We start from the raw sequence: 20,167 nt of genomic DNA on the forward strand, positions 1-20,167 counted from the left end.
ACGAGTGGCAGTAATTGGCGTCACGCTACAAATATACACTGCTGTGATCTTTGACTCCGGTCATCCTTTCCCAGGCAAACAAAAACATCGCATAAAAGTTTAACGAAGTGCGGGAATTTGGACTCGGAACTCCTTGCTAGTTCAAATATGTCAGCTGTGTTCTCTCCTCGACGGTCACCTCGAGTGTTGAAGATCGACGAATAATTGAAACACGAAAGCCCCTTTTACACAGGGGGAGGGCCATCAAAATCAAAGCCAGAACAGAACGCGGAAGATTTATCCACCTTTGCCGTTTATACAGAAGCCAGCAAAGAAAGGCAGGATACTGACAACCGTGTGCGCCTTCACACCACAACAATCAGCAATCAGATAATGTGACGAATAAAATGCCGAGTGAGTGGTGAGTGTGAAACTTCACATCCCCGTCCTGTCGTCGTCGTCGCATTCGTTTTCTTCACGGGCATTGTCTTGGCTCTGATACTACCTTTAAGGCGAAATATTGGCAGGGGAAAAAAAAATGCTTTCAGCTGACGGCTAACAAGAAAGCTAAGCCTCTAAGTACAAAGGTGAATTTGTATAGAGCTATTTGCGATTCGGCAGGTGTTCACTGTATTCATTGGACAGTGACAATTCTTTTGACCGAAACATAAAGCCTTTAAACAGTCAACATTTATTTAAATCTACAGCCATCAATGTTTGCTTCAAACTGGTTGTTAGCTTGTTATGCTACATATAAAACTGATATTGCTTTTTTTTTTTTTTTTTACATTTTATTATTATCCAAATCCAATAAAGCGGTGACACAACGCAGAGACTTTAACTCATTTCTGATGCATTACCATATTACTTCCTTGAATTATGTTCTCTGTCAGTGTTCATTAAACATGCATTGAATTTTAGTCTCTACTGCAATCACGCTGCTTCACTTTTACATCAAGAATAAAGTTGTAACCGTTACATCGGTTTTGAGATATAATACAAAATCGGTGTTAATTGAACAATGCAGTGGGTGACCTGACTTACAAGTTTGTCAAGATATCAGCCATCGTTTGGACACTTTTTTTTTTTTTTTTGCTGAGACTTGCTAGCCAAAGTTTAACTCTTTGACTGCCAAAAACGTTTAATGACGTATTATAAAATCCTAATGAATGCCGCCAAAAACGTTAATTTCCGTTTATTTTATTTTTTTCTCTCTCTCAATGGGCAGCGCAACATCTTGTGCACATCTTTTTCACACAAAGCTTGTTTTTCTCTTAATAGTTTTGTATTTTCGCTTATGTCACACAAATTACCTAATTTCAAATGGTGATTACTAAAGAACGGAATAAGGTAGAAACATACTTTTTTTTTCTCATGAAAGAATGGAATCCAATCTTTCATATGGTGTCCACCATATTTATGTCGTCATACCGCACAATATTCTGTTTGCTTTGAAAGATGAGTGAAAATGCTACAAATCGGCTGGTACTGTTGGGGTTTTTTGATAACATTTGGCAGTCAAAGAGTTAACGAGATGAGCTCTTTAGTATGGTGGCAATAAACTCACCTCATCTTACTTCATAACAAGCAGCATAGTGATTAAATTTTCCTAAAGAGGCTTGAAGCCCTTTAATGCCACTTCTAGTTAAGTTAACTTTCAAACTTAACATAAAAATAGACAATAAAAGACAAATTAAAGTTTGCTAGCTTAATGCTAACTCATCTAGCTAGCATCTACAGTATGTGGCGGTGTTACCATGCTTTAAGGAGCGGATATATCAAGGTATGTGATTTTGGTGGTTTTTATTAGAAATAGCTTTCAGTAGAGTTCTACTCCACTGCGAACTGCAACAACCGTAATATACCGCCAAGTGATTACCTCTGTGACAGTGTCAGTCAAGCAGTATTGGAGCAGTATGGCGTCTGTCGCGTTGGTATTGCTGCCAGCGTTTTCACTTGGTAGTAGCTTAGCGGAAGCCCACACTGGAAGTCCCGCACCACAAAATAATCTTCTTTTTTCGAGCTCAGTGAGCCAAGAGCCTTCTGGCTGGATGCCCTCAAAAATGAAGTACAAGCCCTCACACAGCGATGTCGTTCGTCCACGCACGCACACACACATGCGAGCACTCGCGTGCACGCAGTCAGTTCCATCAGTCCGGCTTTGCCGCTCCCTCTCTGAGCGCGGCACACCTGGGCCGAAATGTGCAATTCAAAACAGCCGTGTGCCTCACCGCCGCTTCTCTCATGTTTTGCAGACGGGAAGGTGGAGGTGACAAAGGAGAGCTTGAAGCTGTGTACCATGGGCCCTGGGAAGGTGTTCGGAGAGCTGGCCATTCTCTACAATTGCACCAGGACCGCCACTGTCAAAAGTGAGTCTCTGTAGACACGTGGAGGGTGGGGGGGGGGAAACAATACATCCTCAGTGCTGCGATGTACAAGGTGTCCTTGTGGCTTGACAGATAACATGGAAAACATTGGCAAGGCAGACAATAGCACTCAAGAAATCCACTATAGTCCGCATGATCTGTTATAAAACAGGTGCTTTGAACATACTGTAGAAGTACAGATATATTTACCTGATTAAAGCCGGATTTACGCCGCATGGTTCAAGTGACACAATTCCGGTGATTTTCTCTCCGTCTGCACAGTTGGGATATGAGTCATGGCAGCGTAAATAGACAAAAAAAGAACACGTGGAATCTTCAGATCAGAATCAGGCCTCTTCCAAATGTGTAAAAAAAAAAAAAAAATCAGAGGCATAGGAATTGGTTAAGGCGAGTTCAGCCTAAACGCATAGATCTGAAAATACGTTACAGAACCATCCATCCGCAAAATTTAGACCATAAACATTTCCCCATTAGTCTTACACATTCAAATATATTACAAAAAAAATCTATACTTTGTAAAACACACTTTTTAAAGTATTCCCGAGTACCTGTTCTCATTATCACTAAGAGTGCTTGCTTGAAACTATTTGCCAATCCCAGTTGAGGTTTACTGATAAACTGACAGATAAAACAAGAGAATCAATCACTGTATGTTTACACATCAAAACGTTAAAACCAAAACCAGATAATTTAACCTAATGAGCTTCTGCTAGCTTAATGCTAACATATTATGTGAAACATCACAGACATGCTAATGTATATTAGCGTAGATGTTACGGTAATTATCAAGCTTCAAGCAAATCGTTTCTGCTATGTGAAAAACACCATTTTTGTAATTTTTTAAATTTTTATGTTTTGGGCATTAAACTGAATGCAGATGTCCCAAAAATGTAAAAAATAATAATAATAATAATAATAAAAAAAAATGGGGGGAAATGGACATGTTCTTCACATAGTGACGAAATGCTGCTTCAACATACACAGACCAGCAACACAAAACAAACAAGAGCATAAAACAATACTCACAGACATATATTGGACTTACGAGCATATGTTGCAAGGAAGGGAGTTAGTCAGACACACTTCCAACTTCCCTGTCGGCCAATGATAAAATTTGCATGTGTCACTCACTCCCACTGAGCTGTTTGAATGGCAAATTAGGGGCTTACTGTGCTGAGCCCCTGGACAGAGAGATGAAAGCAACAGGGAGTCGTACAGATGGAAATGAGTAAAGAAAAAAAAAAATAACTGTAAGAACTTCTATATGGATTAATCGAGTAATCTGATGGTCTATTGCAATGACAGGCAACTGAAAACTCTGAGTGGCCCCTTGTTTTATTAAAAAGAAATACATAATTCCACCCATTTTTTATGTTTACTCTACTCTAGTTTTATGTTGTAATACCACCATTCCCCACTAGATGGCAGATATTGATTACTGTATCTTTCAGACAATAAATCACTTTTTTTTTTCATAGTTTGTCTGATCCTGTGACTTATTCTCAGGTGTGACTTGTATATATTAAAATTAGAGCTCACACTAGGACCCAAAATCCCTAAAAAGGTAGAATCCTGGTTGTTTATTTTGTCTTTTGGTACTGTAAATGAAGCAGCATGCTAAACTAGCGATATGTCACACATTACTTGCCATGACTACGACTTCTTCTTTGATTTCTTGCACTTTCTTTTGGTGGTTGGCAATTACTTTTGGTGCATTACTGCCACCTTCTTTAGCATGCGGCATCCGCCACACAAGGATTTACTATTTACAACACCAAAAAGCCCAATAACCGACCGAAATTCTACGTTAGGCCACAATGCGACACGGGAGTCTAAATATGGTAAGCTTGGCTTCGGTTTTACAGGTGGATCTCAAACCCAATGCTGCCATCTGCTGGCCTTATCTATCTATCTATCTATCTATCTATCTATCTATCTATCTATCTATCTATCTATCTATCTATCTATCTATCTATCTATCTATCTATCTATCTATCTATCTATCTATCTATCTATCTATCTATCTATCTATCTATCTATCTATCTATCTATCTATCTATCTATCTATCTATCTATCTATCAGCTAGCTAGCTAGATATATCTATCTATCTATCTATCTATCTATCTATCTATCTATCTATCTATCTATCTATCTATCTATCTATCTATCTATCTATCTATCTATCTATCTATCTATCTATCTATCTATCTATCTATCTATCTATCTATCTATCTATCTATCTATCTATCTATCTATCTATCTATCTATCTATCTATCTATCTATCTATCAGCTAGCTAGCTAGATATATATATATATATATCTATCTATCTATCTATCTATCTATCTATCTATCTATCTATCTATCTATCTATCTATCTATCTATCTATCTATCTATCTATCTATCTATCTATCTATCTATCTATCTATCTATCTATCTATCTATCTATCTATCTATCTATCTATCTATCTATCTATCTATCTATCTATCTATCTATCTATCTATCTATCTATCTATCTATCAGCTAGCTAGCTAGATCTATCTATCTATCTATCTATCTATCTATCTATCTATCTATCTATCTATCTATCTATCTATCTATCTATCTATCTATCTATCTATCTATCTATCTATCTATCTATCTATCTATCTATCTATCTATCTATCTATCTATCTATCTATCTATCTATCTATCTATCTATCTATCTATCTATCTATCTATCTATCTATCTATCTATCTATCTATCTATCTATCTATCTATCAGCTAGCTAGCTAGATATATCTAGCTATCTATCAGCTAGCTAGCTAGATATATCTAGCTATCTATCAGCTAGCTAGCTAGATATATCTAGCTATCTATCAGCTAGCTAGCTAGATATATCTAGCTATCTATCAGCTAGCTAGCTAGATCTAGCTAGCTAGATAGATAGATAGCTTAATGATCAAACCCGAGCTGGCCAAGACTTTTTGAAAAAAAAAAAAAAGTGTCTGTAGGCGTGAATGTGAGTCTGAATGTTTGTTTTATTAGCTCTAGCAACCAGTCCAGGGAACCCAAAGTCAGCTGGGATCGGCTCCAGCTCACCCACTACCCTAATGAAGACAAACACTGTAGATAATGGATATCTGGAAGTTTTTCGGGGCTGTGTAATCACAATAAGTCTTTTTCGGTATGACGACACGCAAGTTTCCCACATTCTTTGTGCGAGACCCCCATTTTGGAACCCGCCGCTCTCCCCAGTTCCAGCGCCGCCGCATGCATGACAGCGAGTAGGTGGTCTGCCAGACGAGCCATTTGAATATTTAGCGACGGGAGTGAGCACAGATGGCTGAGAACAAGTGTGTTATAAGAGTGTGTCAGAATGAGGAATACGTGTTTATGGCAGGCAGGAAACGGGGAAATGGCTGGAAATGCGTTGGAAGAATAAATCCACCGAAAGGTGATATCAGGTCCGCTGGCTTCAAGCGCGCACCCAGAATAGACCGGATGACGACACACGCTCACGGCTGTGTAATTGCTTGCGCTGCCAGGGAATGACGGCAGAATTCCTTGATACCTTAATAAATCAGCGGCGGGCGCGTGTGTGGGAATCACTTTATAATTGGATCCTGTGGGATCTGATCGCGTCAAAACGAGGGATTTCTTTCCACTTAGATCATCATTATTAATCAAGTCCTGCACTAAACCCTCCTGAGTAAATATTTGGACTCTATAAAGCAAAGAGATAATATGTTTATCCTTCCCTTTGGTCATGTGTAAGACTGTTGTGATGTGATTGTATAAGGTACTATAAATATACCGTATATACAAAGCCATTTATAGTAGATATTGCCTCTTTTGTGCCATTATTGGACTTTCGGTTGAGCAACTTTTATGGTTCATATACAACATCATAAATAACCAGGGGATGCCCGGTGGGAAACTTAAGTCAACCATCACAGATGTTTAAAATATTGTCAAGACTGTGCAGCTTCTTGCGTGTTTAGATGGAAAAGTATTTTAATGCCACAAACTAAATCAGTTCAATTAAGCACACACAGTGTTAGTAAAGTTCATAATTGTTTTTCATATTTTAATAATAGAGAAGCGTGTAACCTCTTCACTGTGACTGGAAGCAATTACCCCTTCTGTTCTAGCTGACCTTATTAGAGGAACCTGATTGTTTTGCTATTGTGGAACTTAGTGGAATGGATTATGGGTTAGAATAGGAGTTCAGTTGTCTCCATGCAACACAGATGTGAAGCCGCTCTCAGATTATACGACTAAACATTAGTTCAATTACTTTCAGAACTAAATGAGGGACAGAAATTATGGAATGTCCTCCAGTTGTTGACTCATTGCAACTCAGTGCAACACAGATGTGAAGCCGCTCTCAGATTATACGACTAAACATTAGTTCAGTTACTTTCGGAACTAAATGAGGGACAGAAATTATGGAATGTCCTCCAGTTGTTGACTCATTGCAACTCAGTGCAACACAGATGTGAAGCCGCTCTCAGATTATACGACTAAACATTAGTTCAGTTACTTTCGGAACTAAATGAGGGACAGAAATTATGGAATGTCCTCCAGTTGTCGACTCATTGCAACTCAGTGCAACACAGATGTGAAGCCGCTCTCAGATTATACGACTAAACATTAGTTCAGTTACTTTCGGAACTAAATGAGGGACAGAAATTATGGAATGTCCTCCAGTTGTCGACTCAGTGCAACACAGATGTGAAGCAGCTCTCGGAAACACTGCTTATATGACTAAATACCTGGTTGGTGACTGCACAAGATGAGGAAAACTTATGGAATGTAGTCCAGTCCTTGACTGCATGCAACGCAGATGTGAAGCAGTTGCGATAAGATCAGTGATGGGCAAACCTTATTAGAGGAACCTGATTGTTTTGATATTGTGGAACTTAGTGGAATGGATTATGGGTTAGAATAGAAGATAGAAGTTCAGTTGTCTCCATGCAACACAGATGTGAAGCAGCTCTCAGATGATACGACTAAACATTAGTTCAGTTACTTTAGGAGCTAAATAAGGGACAGAAATTATGGAATGTCCTCCAGTTGTCGACTCAGTGTAACACAGATGTGAAGCAGCTCTCGGAAACAGTGCTTATATGACTAAATACCTGGTTGGTGACTACACAAGATGAGGGAAACTTATAGAATGTAGCCCAGTCCTTGACTGCATGCAATGCAGATGTGAAGCAGTTACGATAAGATCAGTGGTGGGCAAACTGGGTCCTCGAGGGCCGGAGTTTTGCATGTTTTGGATGTTTCCCTACTCCAACGCAGCTGATTCTGATCAACAGGATCATTATCAGGCTTATGCAGAGCTTGCTGATGAACTGATCATATATCAGCTGTGTTGGAGAAGCGAGACATCCAAAACCTGCAGGACTCCAGACCTCGAGGACCGAGTTTGCCCACCCCTGGACTAGATACAGCTTGTGTCGCTTCAAGAAATGAGTAAAGAAGAAAATATGACAGCATGTGGCACAGGTGTGAAGCTGTTCTCCAAAACAGTGCAAATTCAGTTTAATAATATTTTATGTGGCTTCATGCAACACAAATGTGAAGCAATTCTAGACATAATGCTTGTACTACATATTAGTGTGGTGACGTCACAAAATGAAGAAGGGAGAAAAATTGTGCAATGTATTCCAGTTTTCATCTCCATGCAACACAGATGTGAAGCAGTTGAGATAAACTGCGCGTAATATGACTTAAATATTAATTCAGTGGGTGAATCAACAGCGCCTTTTGTAGTGTACTTCAAGACTCCACAGAAAAAAAAAAATCAAACGGCGGTCGGCCTCCGCCGAGTATGAATGAATGCATGACGGTTGGTTGAGTGAGGCGTGGTGGGGTGGGGTGGGGGGGCTTCCCGAGGCCAAAGATGGTCTAGCGGAGGTGTGATGGCATCCACTTGATGGAGGCGTCAAGGTTGCGAGCTCTTTGCTGACCCCTTTCAAACCGCATGATCCGATGCTCTGCCCAGCCAACCTGACGCTGCTCCTCCTCTTTGCTCCCGCTGCTATGGCAACAGGTACCCATATGGGGGGTGGGAGGGGTAGCGAGGGTCTTGCTCTTCCCATTCCAGTCCCCACGGGGGACACAGAGGCTTTCCTTGGACCACCTTTGAGGTCCCAATCGATGGGTCGCTGAGGGTCTTAGATGAGGGGGGTTGCTTTTGTGTGTGTGTGGATTTTTTTTTGTTTTTTTTGGGGGGCTTTTGCCAATAAAACACTTTAATTGGCTTTTCGGTGGGATTTTAATTCCCACATACAAGCGTCACGGCTTCCCGTAACAATGAAGAGATGATATGAATCTCTTCTATTAAAATGTGAAAATCGACTCATTAACGCTAGCGAGGTTGTGTGGAAAACAATTAAGTGGGGAAAAAAAACAAACCCGAAGCTTTCTTGTATGAAAACAAAACGAGGGCAACATGGTGAATCAGTGGTTAGCACGTCTACCTCACAGTTGTCTTGTATTCTGGCATTGACATGTTCTGCCTGTGCTTGATTGTTGAACCAATTTAAGATTGCAAATGAAATTGTTGAGCAATGTAAAAAAAATTACGAGTTCCTCAATGAAGTTAATCAAAAGTGACTCTATTCCAAAGTGTTCCGTTTTCACTCAGGAAAATGCACTATATAAATACAGGATTTTTTCTGAATCTACACCTCTGGGCTTCTGTTAATGTCTGGTGGTGATTTTTCCTACCTCGAGCTTGTATTTTGCCATTTTGGGAGTGACGTCATGCAGTCGACAAATTTGCCCGGGCCCGTCTGCGACACTTGGCTGGCTAGCAATCCAGCCTAGCTTTTACCCGACCTGTCGTTGAATGTGACTTTTGAGACACTTGGCAAATTGGATACCAACGTGGAGGAGTTGACGGCTCGCCTCGAAGAATTGATCGCCAATTCGGCCAATGGATGCCCATTGATGGCTCCAGTGAAAGACTCGAGGCTGACTGAAATGAAATTATTGTCAGCCTGTTCCCAAAGCAACTGTTATCTTGGACCCTTATCGCCTGGATGTTGTTGCCGCCAGACGCTGGGGCTTCTCCTATCTGCCTTACCCTCCTCATTCTCTTGTGCTTCGTGTCACTGTTCAGGTTGTCTGCCTGGTGACTTGACGATGTGTTTTGGTCCGCCTGCCGGACATACGCACACACACACTCACATGATCACACAACGCGATACACGACCCTATTAACAATGTCCAGTGATAATCCAGGTGCGTGGTGGAGGTGCGGCGTGCTTGTGTCAGCTGCAGTTCCCATTGTGTCTAGGCTATTACCCGTGCGCCCGCCCGATACGCCCTCCCACTCCCATATGTGCAAGTCTTTGAGTCGTTGTTATGTCCCTAACTATTCATGTGGTTTTTGCAGTATTTATTTATTTTTTCTGTTTTCAATCCTATACTGTGCAACCCTTGGGACTTTTTTCTCGTTTTTCGTTTTCAAGTAAGAAATTTGGGCGCCGTTTGGCGACTCGTCAGGCTTCTCCGTTAGGTTCCATTCAGATTTGATTCCGCTCACCCATGTTAGGATCCGGCTCCAGCGCAGCTGTGACTCGAACAATGCGCTATAGAAAAAGAACGTCTCGCTCAGTGTTTCTCGAATGGGGGTACATGAGATTTAAAATAAAAACAAACAAATAAATAAATAAATTTGAACAATTAAAACGTAGCAAAAAAAAGCTTTAAAAACAATTACTAAATTATGTAAATGTTTCAGTGAAATTTAAGTGAATACAATAAATGTTATTCAACTTTACTGTCTCCCCATAGCAGAATGGTTCGACCCAGCCTGCCATATGCCACCTAGCATCTGTCAATCATTTCAAAACTTTATTTAAGATTAAGATAGTGATTTTTTTTTTTTTTTAGAGCAGATCTTTACACTAACACCAACTAACAACATTTTTATGTGCGCACAAATCTATTATTAATTTAATTATTAATAATTATTATTAATTAATTAATTAATTAATTAATTAATTAATTAATTTTTTTAAGAGAGCTCAGAATAGTTCATTTGGCAGTCTTACAGATTCAATCGTCTTTTTGTTTTGTTTTTTTGTTTTTTTAATTTATTGTATGTGTGTATGTGCACACTTGTGTGTGGGCGCGCGCGTGTGAATTTGTGCTCATTAATTCACCTGAAACCTAATAAAAATCAAATTACCCTTCACCTCAACGGAATACTTTCGAGTCTCGCCAGAGTTGTGAAGTTCAGAAAGTCAGGAGACCAGAGGAAAGATCAAATGAAAGCAAGATGAATCAAAGTGCTTTTTATTTCCCCAAAAAATTCAAGAGATGATTGAAATGAAGTTCCAAAGTCTACTAAACCAGACAATGATGGCCAAAAATGCTTTGTGCTTGAAAAAAATATTTCAAAGGGGGTACATAAATAAAAGAAAGGTTGAGAGCCACTGGTCCAGATGAAAATGAAAACCTATTAAATCAATTTCCGCCAGATTAAAACTCACTTGAAATGACACCGCTCGGCTCCTCGATTTTGAAGCGTCACATCGAAGCTACAAATTCAAGCAAATTCAAACCCATTAATCATCGCATCTCTTCTAGCTTCAGGACGTCATTTAAAAACAAAGCAACAACGTCAAAAAAAAAAAAAAAAAAAACTTGATATTTTTCACCTCTGAACATTACGAACATCATCACGATTGTACTCTGTCATCAGTCAGCGTCAGCAGTGTGCCTGCAGGCTGTCCACATCAATCACTCTCAACTAATGTATGCGCAGTAAGAAATGGAAACATTTAAACCCTCGTCTGTCTCATCATTCGTTCGACGCGAGCGGTGCAATACGAGCAAAACAAAATGTTTCATTGTCTTTCGTATTTCTACTCGGGCTTTGTATCGGATCGTTTACACCCATCACTAGATGGCATATGAATGTATTGTCAGGGATACGGGGGGGATTATCTGCAGTCTTACAATTTCTCCCGTTTGAATGATGGTGTCGAAAATCAGGAGAGCCCGTGACGGACGGGAAAGCTGCGGAGATGGAGCGTGCCTGTTGCCATAGCAGCAGTTTTATCGGAACTGGCCATCGTTTTTTATTTTTTATTTATTTTTTTTTTTTTTTCATAGAGCCACAAAATAGAACAAGCGAGGCTCTGATTGGTCCACAGTGGACATGATGGAAAAGAATGTGTAGCCAATTATCCAAACAAAGCTTTAAGCAGGTGGCTGCTCATTATCAAAAAAGTTTGTCAAATCTTTCCCAGCAACAAACATGGGCTACAAATAATATTTTGATGGCATGATTTTCATCTCGCGTAAACACCAAAATCAGTGTATATTTCCGTTGCTAAAATCCGTGACTTTTCAAAGTTTCAGCCATAAAGAAAAGTGAGTAAAAAATGGAAAGCACATGATTATTTCTTATTTCTTCATTAATATTATTTCTTCATTAACTCATTTGCCCCAAATAACGTGTAAATACGTTTTTTATGTTTAAGTGTCCCAAAGACGTATTTATACGTTTTTTTTTTAATTTATTTTTTATTTTTTATGCTAGAGCATACAGAAGGCTTTGATTCAGCCTCTCAACTGCAAGAAATGGTAGTTATTACACAAACGGCCAGCAGCTGGCAGCAGAGCAAAGGAGATCAACCAGGGCCATGTAGAAAAAAAAGCTCAATTACATTTTTAGAATTTTAAATAGATTTGTGAAAACTGATGAAACTTAGCTCTCTTCTAATGCTAATTGCTGCAAAACGGAAACAGATAGAAACATACTTTTTTTTTCCTGATGAAAGAAGAGACTTGAATCTTTCCTTTGATAGGTTCCTTGCTTTTATAGCCATAGAACACAATATTCTGTGGGCCTTGCAAAATCAGTCAAAATCCAGTAAAACAGCCAGGAGCGAACGGGACTTCTTCTGTGAAAATGGCTGGGAGTGAATGAGTTAACAGAGCTTATTATTTGATTTATTTCTTGATTATTTAGATTAGTCTTGATTATTTCTTCATGAACACGTCATATTCTAGTAATTTACTTGCAGACCTGAAGAGGAAAAATGCCCTATTGCTGTTCAAAATGGATAAAACATGATAAATGGAAAGAGTCCGCATTAAAGCACTTAATGATGCTGGCTGGTCTCTTCTCGTTTTGTTTTTTTTTAATGAGAGGTGGCCTAATAAATGTGTGTATAATCTTTCAAAGTGCAGTTAATCACTTGATTTTTATCAAGACCACTTGCGAATGAGTCATGCCGCTTTTTATCTTTGCAACCAATCATCGAGCAGGAAATTGATCAAAAAAGATTGATGACTGCACTGGAGCGTGACTTGACTTCTCTTTTTAAAATTTTACAAACATGTTGATGGTATGCATAATGCAAACTAGCACAACAATCAAATAATGTAAAGGATAAAAAAAAAAAAATTAATCAGTCGTTAAAATATTCTATTAAATTTTGTTTAGAAATTGATAGACGGATTCCACTGTAATAATGCGTTAAAAACGGGATGGGGTGGGGGATCAAAATGTGCAAATAATAAAAATCTGTTCATTCATTTACATTTGCAACTTTGTATCCATTATATTTTTATCCATAATCATTTTTACCACACTGTTTATAGTGCAAGTGTCAAGTGTCTGTTTCGAACTGTTGTTTTGAACTGTTGTAATCGACATCTAGTTTCAACCAGTTTTAAGCTATGTGATGTCTGGAGCTATGTGATGTCAAGATACTTTAATCTCTTTACAGGGTCAACAGCCAACCAGATATTTCCATGTCCGTACTGTTACCCACATGTCTAGCCACAACCAATGAGATTAATTCACTGTCTCTTACTCCCAATGACGTATAAATACGTTTTTTATGTTTTACGTGTCCCAAAGACGTATTTATACGTTTTTTTGGTGTTGTTTTTTATGCTAGAGCATACAAAAGGCTTTTCTGCAGCCTCGCAACTGCAAAGAACGGTTGCAGAAATGGTAGTTATTACACATACGGCCAGCAGGTGGCAGCAGAGCAAAGGAGATCAACCAGGGCCATTTAGAAAAAAAAGCTCAATTACTTACAATTTTAAATAGATTTATGAAAACTAGTGAAACGTAGCTCTCTTCTAATGCTAATTGATGCAAAACGGAAACAGATAGAAACATACTTTTTTTTTTCCTGATGAAAAAAGAGACTTTATCTTTCTTTCTTTTGGTCCCATGCTTTTATAGCAATTGAACACAATATTCTGTGGGCCTTGCAAAATCAGTCAAAATTCAGTAAAACAGCCGGGAGCGAACGGGATTGTGAAAATGGCTGGGAGTGAATGAGTTAAGAAGAGAAGTGAGACTCAAAACTGAGATCCAACCACAGAACACAACACATTGATGCTATTTACATACAAACTGTATGAGATGCCACAGTTAAATATCTGTATGTATCTGTCAGTAGATTGTACATTTTATATGACGATAATTGACATTTCCTCTTCCCTTATGTTCCCATGAATTAACATTTACACTCCCAGCTGACGTAGACGAGCTAAAACGGAAAGATGAACGGCTCCTAATGAATGTGCAGAAACCATGTTAATGTTCCGGAGCTGGCGGCAGCCGACGCCGTGACTAAATCTGTCCTTTAAGATGAAGAGTTGTACGTTTTACGAGGCGGCGTAATGGCGGGACGTGGCGACGAATATCCAAACAGCTGGCGTGGATCTGGCTGAAGATGTTTGCATGCCGTAGAGAATGTTAGAGGCCGAAGTACACACAGATAAACAACCTCGCCCTAATAAAATTGCAGATGATATCTGAGAACAAACTTTTGACATCAAACTGACTGTTAGGCACAGAAAGGAATCAATTACTACATGTACCTTACCTTACATTTTTATGACCTGGCTCATCCTTTGTTCTTTATTTATTCTTTTAAATGTTATTGAATTGAATGTGCCAGCAAAACACAGTTCTCTTATTAATATTGTATTCGTGGAATAAGAATTAAACAGGATAAGCTTCAGGTGGGCGCCAAGTTCAATAACGTCAACATCAGCCGCAGACTGAAACTGTCCCGTAGCGCTTAACCTGCTGGATTTGAATAAAGCCTGGTGTGTTCAAAATGGATTAGTAGCTACTGCACCTTTGTCATGCTGTCAGCATTAATGGTAAATGCTCACCAGGCACAGCTAGCTGCTAGTCGCTAGCCGCTAACGCTAAAGAAAAAAAAAAAAAGTTTGGACATCTTGGGTTTAGTTCCTCCTTAATCATTAAACAATTTTCAGCAGTGAAAAGTTAATATTTTGTCCTGAATGAATTTGATTACTTAATTTGATTATTAATTGATTTGATGATGACATCACCTGTGCTGAGGAAATAGGTAACGGCCAATCATGGCTCACCTGTTTTTTGGGTTTGGTGAGTAAACTGAGCCATGATTGGTCGTGACCTACTTCCTCAGCACAGGTGATGTCATCATCATCAGTCGACAGCAAGTAGAAAAAAAAACATACTTTTTAAAGGTATTAATTGTACATGAAAAATAATGAAGTTATCAAATTCATTCTGGACAAAAAGTTAACTTTTTACTGCTGAAAGTGGCTCAATGAGTCAAGTATCGCTTTAAGTTTAAAACACAATTATCTAATTATCTTTTTTACAAAAACAAAACACAAATCTGGATTGTTTGACAATCCCCGAACCGAATTTTTATTTTATTTTTTTAATCCATACAGGAAATTGTCATTCTAAGAAACCTGAAGCACACAAAATATATATATATATCACACAATAAATATATATTTTTCTCCCCTTTATCCAAAATAAAAAACATTTTTAGCTAATTTAGGGGGGAAAAAAGACTAATGGTACACTAATGGTACAGTAGAGGGAATTTCCACTAATTAAAGTGTAATTCTTTTCCATAGTCAGCAGAGACTATCTTCACTTCTCAAATCAAAAATTGCTTTATTCTTTTGCTCCATTGGTGTGCAATAAGCCATTAAACACCTCTTTTGAATATCTAAGAATGTTATTGCTTCCTTGTCCAAAAATTTATCAATAATGTAATCGGGTAGAAAATTAAAACTCAAATTTCGAGTGTTGAGTCTGAAATTAATTGTATGCTTCCCACACATGAAACGTAACAAGGGAATGGATTTTAATTAGCCAAAAGTTACCACAATAGAGAAAAAAGGTGCAATTTGATGTAGACGGAGTTGATGTATTAAAAGAACTGAAGCTGGAAATGACAAAATCAACAATTGGGGAGTTTCCTTACGTTAAGCAAGGTGGACACAAATGGCCAAGGTTGAGCCTAGAGCGTTAACTCATTCACTGCCAATGACAACTATAGACGTCAAAAATCCAAGCAAACAGCCAGTGTTAATTTTGAAAAAAAAAAAAAAAAAAAATTAAATTAAATTAAAATTTTAATTAAAAAAAAAAAGAAATTTCAATTTAGTTTTAGTTATAGTCTTCTGACTAAATATAATTAAAGCCTTAGTCATAACTTAGTCACCTGATTGTATTTGAGTTTTAATCCAACCTTTAGTCGACAAAAATAAGGAGCAATTTTAGTCGACTAAATTCTGGAGGTCGAGACCCAGTTTGTGGTCTCAGTAAGACCAAGACCGATCACTATGCACGATGGTAGCACTTAGCAATGAAATTGTTGTCATTGTTGTTATTAATAACAATGGGTATTACTAACTATGAATGAAAACAATGAATAACTAAAACTAAATTCAAATTTCTTGTCAAAATTTGCACTGGCTGTTTGCTTGGATTTTTGACGTCTATAGTCGTCATTGGCAGTGAATGAGTTAATGATTTTTATTTATTTTTTTTAATCCATATTTGGCTCAAATAAACATTACAAGTTACTCGAAAATCAGACCCTGATATCAAGAAGCGGAAGTGAGCGTCATTTTCACGATGCAACAAAAATGGTCCCGATGTTTTGGAAGCCTTCCCCCTTCCGTAGGGAGCGAACCGAAGGATCCTCGCCGTCACCCGTCTTGCAAGGGCTGACATGCAAGCGCTTGCGCGCGGATGACGCCTGCTCAGTGTCATGGATCTTCTCCCCGCCGTCGCAGAGAATAGGGCCTTGAGTTTATGACGAAGCGGGTTGTGTTTACGTCGTAAAATATCCTGCTGCTACGCCTGTCACTCTCTGTCGTCTTTTATTTCCTTTATTTATCCCTTATTTTACAAGAAGTGTTCCATTGCGACACAGTATTTCCTCTTCAAAGGAGATACGTTTTGACACCAGATAAAATTTAGAGAGCACACTAAATCTGAAAGCAGACGTAAGGAGAACAATGGCTAAAAGGGTGTTTTGAAGTCGCTAAATTTAGCAAAAAAAAAGTGATGGCGTCTACTAATGGCGTCATGGCGCCTATATTCATCATCAGATTTTTCGCTACGTAAACTTTGGTATGTACAGAGGCATTACCATCGATAATTAGATCCATAAAATTGATGTTTTTAAGGGACCAAAAGTAGTGGGGAAAATGAGCAATGTTGAAGGAAACTTTTTACTTTTTTATACTTGCAATTTTTTTTTTTTGGCCTGAAGGCTGAAGTCTGGAACGCATAGACCTCACCAGATGCTGGATTTTCATCCCTGGTGATGCTCTGCCAGGCCTTTATTGCGACTGTCTTCGGTTTCTGTTTGTTTTTTGCTTGGGGCGATTTCCCTTCAGTTTGGTCTTCAGCAAGCGCAATGCATGCTCACTCAGATTCAGGTCAGGTGGTTGACTTGGCCATTGCAAAACATTTCTTTGAATTCAAAACCTTTTTGGTTCCTTTCGCTGTATGCTTCGTTCGGGTCATTGTCCATCTGCGCTGTGGAGCGCCATCCAATGAGTTCTGAAGTATGTGGCGGTATGTGAGTAGATGATATTGCCTGAAAGACTTCATTTGTCAGCTGCCACATCATCAATAAATACAAGGGGAACCAGTTGCATTGGCAGCCCACATGCCTACGCCACGGCATGACCACCCATCATGCTTCACTGATCAGGCACTAGCCAGGTTCATAAATATTGGGAAATCAACAGTACAATGGTTATATTTTTGGAGCTAAACAAGACAACAATAGATTTAAAAAGAAACCAACTGCAGATTGTTTTCCCCTCTTTATTATTATTATTATTATTATTATTATTATTATTATGGTTGTTATTTATATTCATAGGGACAATTTGACATGCAACATAACATGGGTGGTGAAAGAAGTGTGATCCATTGTTAGCAAGCTAATGACGTACAAAAGCTAGCAATAGTGTATTGGTGGTGGGAACGATTATTAAACACATTCAATATATATATATTTTTTTAAAGAAAATAAAACAATAAGACTATCAGAATATGTTTGTTTCGAATTATTATTCCCAGTGGCAATTTGACCTGTAACATAACAGGAGAAAGAAAGTGAGATTCATTGTTAGCAAGCTAACATGGGTTAGCATTAGCTGTTGTAGCTTGGGACAATTATTCAACACATTCAAAACGTTTTTTTTTTTTTTTTTTTTGTTTTTAAGAAGACAACAAAACTAGCAGAATATGCTTCAACCTTTGTTTTGAATTATTATTCCTAGGGGTAATTTGACCTGTAACATAACAGGAGAAAGTAATGAGAGTCATTGTTAGCAAGCACAGGTTAGCTGAGGCTGGGGACAACACATTCAAATTATATTATTTTTTCAAAGGAATGAAAACCATAAGACGAGCAGAATATGTTTCAACCTTTATATTTTGAATTATTATTCCTAGGGACAACCTGACCTGTAACTTAACAGGAGAAATAAATGAGATCCATTGTTTAGAAGTCAAGGACGTACGCGTGTTAGCAATGGAGCTTGCGATTCTTAACAAGGCGCCACCTACTGCGCTCCGCTGTATAACCGACTTTAGTTACACTTCTGGAATGAGAAGCCATATAAAAAAGGCAAATTAGCTACCGAAACAATGAGCGCAAGTGGTAGATTTATTGACACGTTACCTTTCCGCTATTAGTATGCAGCCGCCAGACAATGAGTTAGACTCACACTTTAATGAGTGTTGACAAACAAATCATTAGCCTGTGGCCAATTCACGAGACGGACTCCTTGCTAATGAGGTGGAGGTGCTTTCAGATGAGGCATCTCCACCGGATATGCAAAATACAAGCGGTGACAGGGGACGGAAATAACGAGACAGACCGAGAATGGCTTTGAGGAGCTAAAAAATCCAAAGGGATGAAAATCTTCTGTTTTCCCACCGCTGCCATGGCAACGCCGCTACCAATGGCGCGTCAAGATATGTTGAAGGCGCAACAGTAAGGGTGTCATGGTAGCCGTCAACCCCACTGTTTGGAGTCACCTTTGTTGTGTGTAACTTGACAAAGGGGCCGAGATGCAAGAAGCGTTTGGGGCCTTACTGCGCTCACACGAGTGTGTGCGTGCGTGTGCGTGGCCGCTGTTGTCATCCTCATCTCAGCGGGAGCGCAGGTGTTCTGCAGCTAGAGGTTGTTGCAAAATCTCTGGGTCCTTTCAGAGGTGAGCTCTCCTTCACTGTCTTGCAGGTGTAAAAAGCCAAAGCAGGGGCGTTTTATGCAAATTAGCCTTGTCTGACAATTTGGAATTTCCAGGTTTTTTTTTTTTTTTTTTTTTTTGTGCATTCAGTGAAGAGTAGGACATCTGAGGACAACACAACACATTTTTAGAACAATGTTGAAGTTTTGACAGCAGTACCTTGACACAGTTATTTCCATTAATTATTTACATTCTATTTAATGGTATCATTACTGTATGTTTTTATCAAATACAATAGTATAGAATGCTTTATTTCCTCAAAAACTCATTACAAACATTTGTATTGTTTTTATTGGTGGGAGGGTGGAACAGAATAATGGAATTTCCATTCATTTTAATGGAAAAAGATGATTTGAGTGATTTCACGAGCATGGTCAAGCAAATGAAATTAAATGGAATTTTTAAAATAGTATTTTCATTCAAATATTTACTGTAATTACAACACTCTTTAGTTTTAATTAGATTAGAGTGTGTTTGTTAGTTTTTATTAGTTTTTTTTTATTTTAGAAAATGATTTGCTTTAGTATTATTTTTAGCAGTTTTAGTATTAGTTTTAGTTTTTTTGTCAAATGCAAGATTAAAAAAAAAAAGGTCACTAATTATTGTGTAATAAAGTAAAGTAAACTACAATTCATAAACGACTGTTTGACTATCTGTTTTCTGTACGGCCGTATCATAATACCAAAATAATACATTTAGCAAATGAACCCCAAAAGCTTTTTTTTATTTTATTTGAATATATGAGGTGTATGTCAATTGCAAGCTAAAAATAAAATTAGATAGTTTTAGTTACTTTTATACACAGTGTAAATAAAATGTAATTGTAGTCATTTTTTGTTTCTGTTATGTTCAGGAGGTGGGATCCCAAAAGACGTGGACGCAAATAATAGTATCGGCAATTATTTAGTCGTAAAGACAAGTTTCAACTGAAGTCGCTGCAGTTTGTTCAGATGAAACAAAAATGTTATACACCTTACCTACCTCTATTTGGTTTTAAATTATTCCCCAAGTTGACATTGATTGGCATTGATCATGTATAGAAATAATGGCTATTTCCAAAATACCCATAAAAGGTTTTGAGAAATTTACATCCCAAAAGTGAATGGATGTTAGAGTAGAAGTTTTATCGAACCGGTTGTCTTTCCATGATGACATCAATATACTAACTTTCCAGGTTACGACTGGCACTCAGCGAACCACTTTTAACAGCCAACATGCAGCACAAAAAGACACTCTGTTCTTAT

General features: G+C 38.3%; 1 protein-coding gene across 4 annotated transcripts in view; it reads left to right on the forward strand.

The window, feature by feature from the left end:
- The window catches only part of LOC144001170 (cGMP-dependent protein kinase 1), a 130,492-nt gene that overhangs the window by 57,831 nt on the left and 52,494 nt on the right, over positions 1-20,167 (forward strand). For all 4 annotated transcript variants that reach the window (XM_077495261.1, XM_077495263.1, XM_077495262.1 and 1 more), the window contains exon 3: positions 2,235-2,348. In XM_077495261.1, the coding sequence (XP_077351387.1) occupies positions 2,235-2,348 (114 nt within the window). The remainder of the gene's footprint in view (positions 1-2,234; positions 2,349-20,167) is intronic.

The sequence above is a fragment of the Festucalex cinctus genome, chromosome 14 (assembly GCF_051991245.1).
Source record: "Festucalex cinctus isolate MCC-2025b chromosome 14, RoL_Fcin_1.0, whole genome shotgun sequence".
NCBI classification, from domain to species: Eukaryota; Metazoa; Chordata; class Actinopteri; order Syngnathiformes; family Syngnathidae; genus Festucalex; species Festucalex cinctus.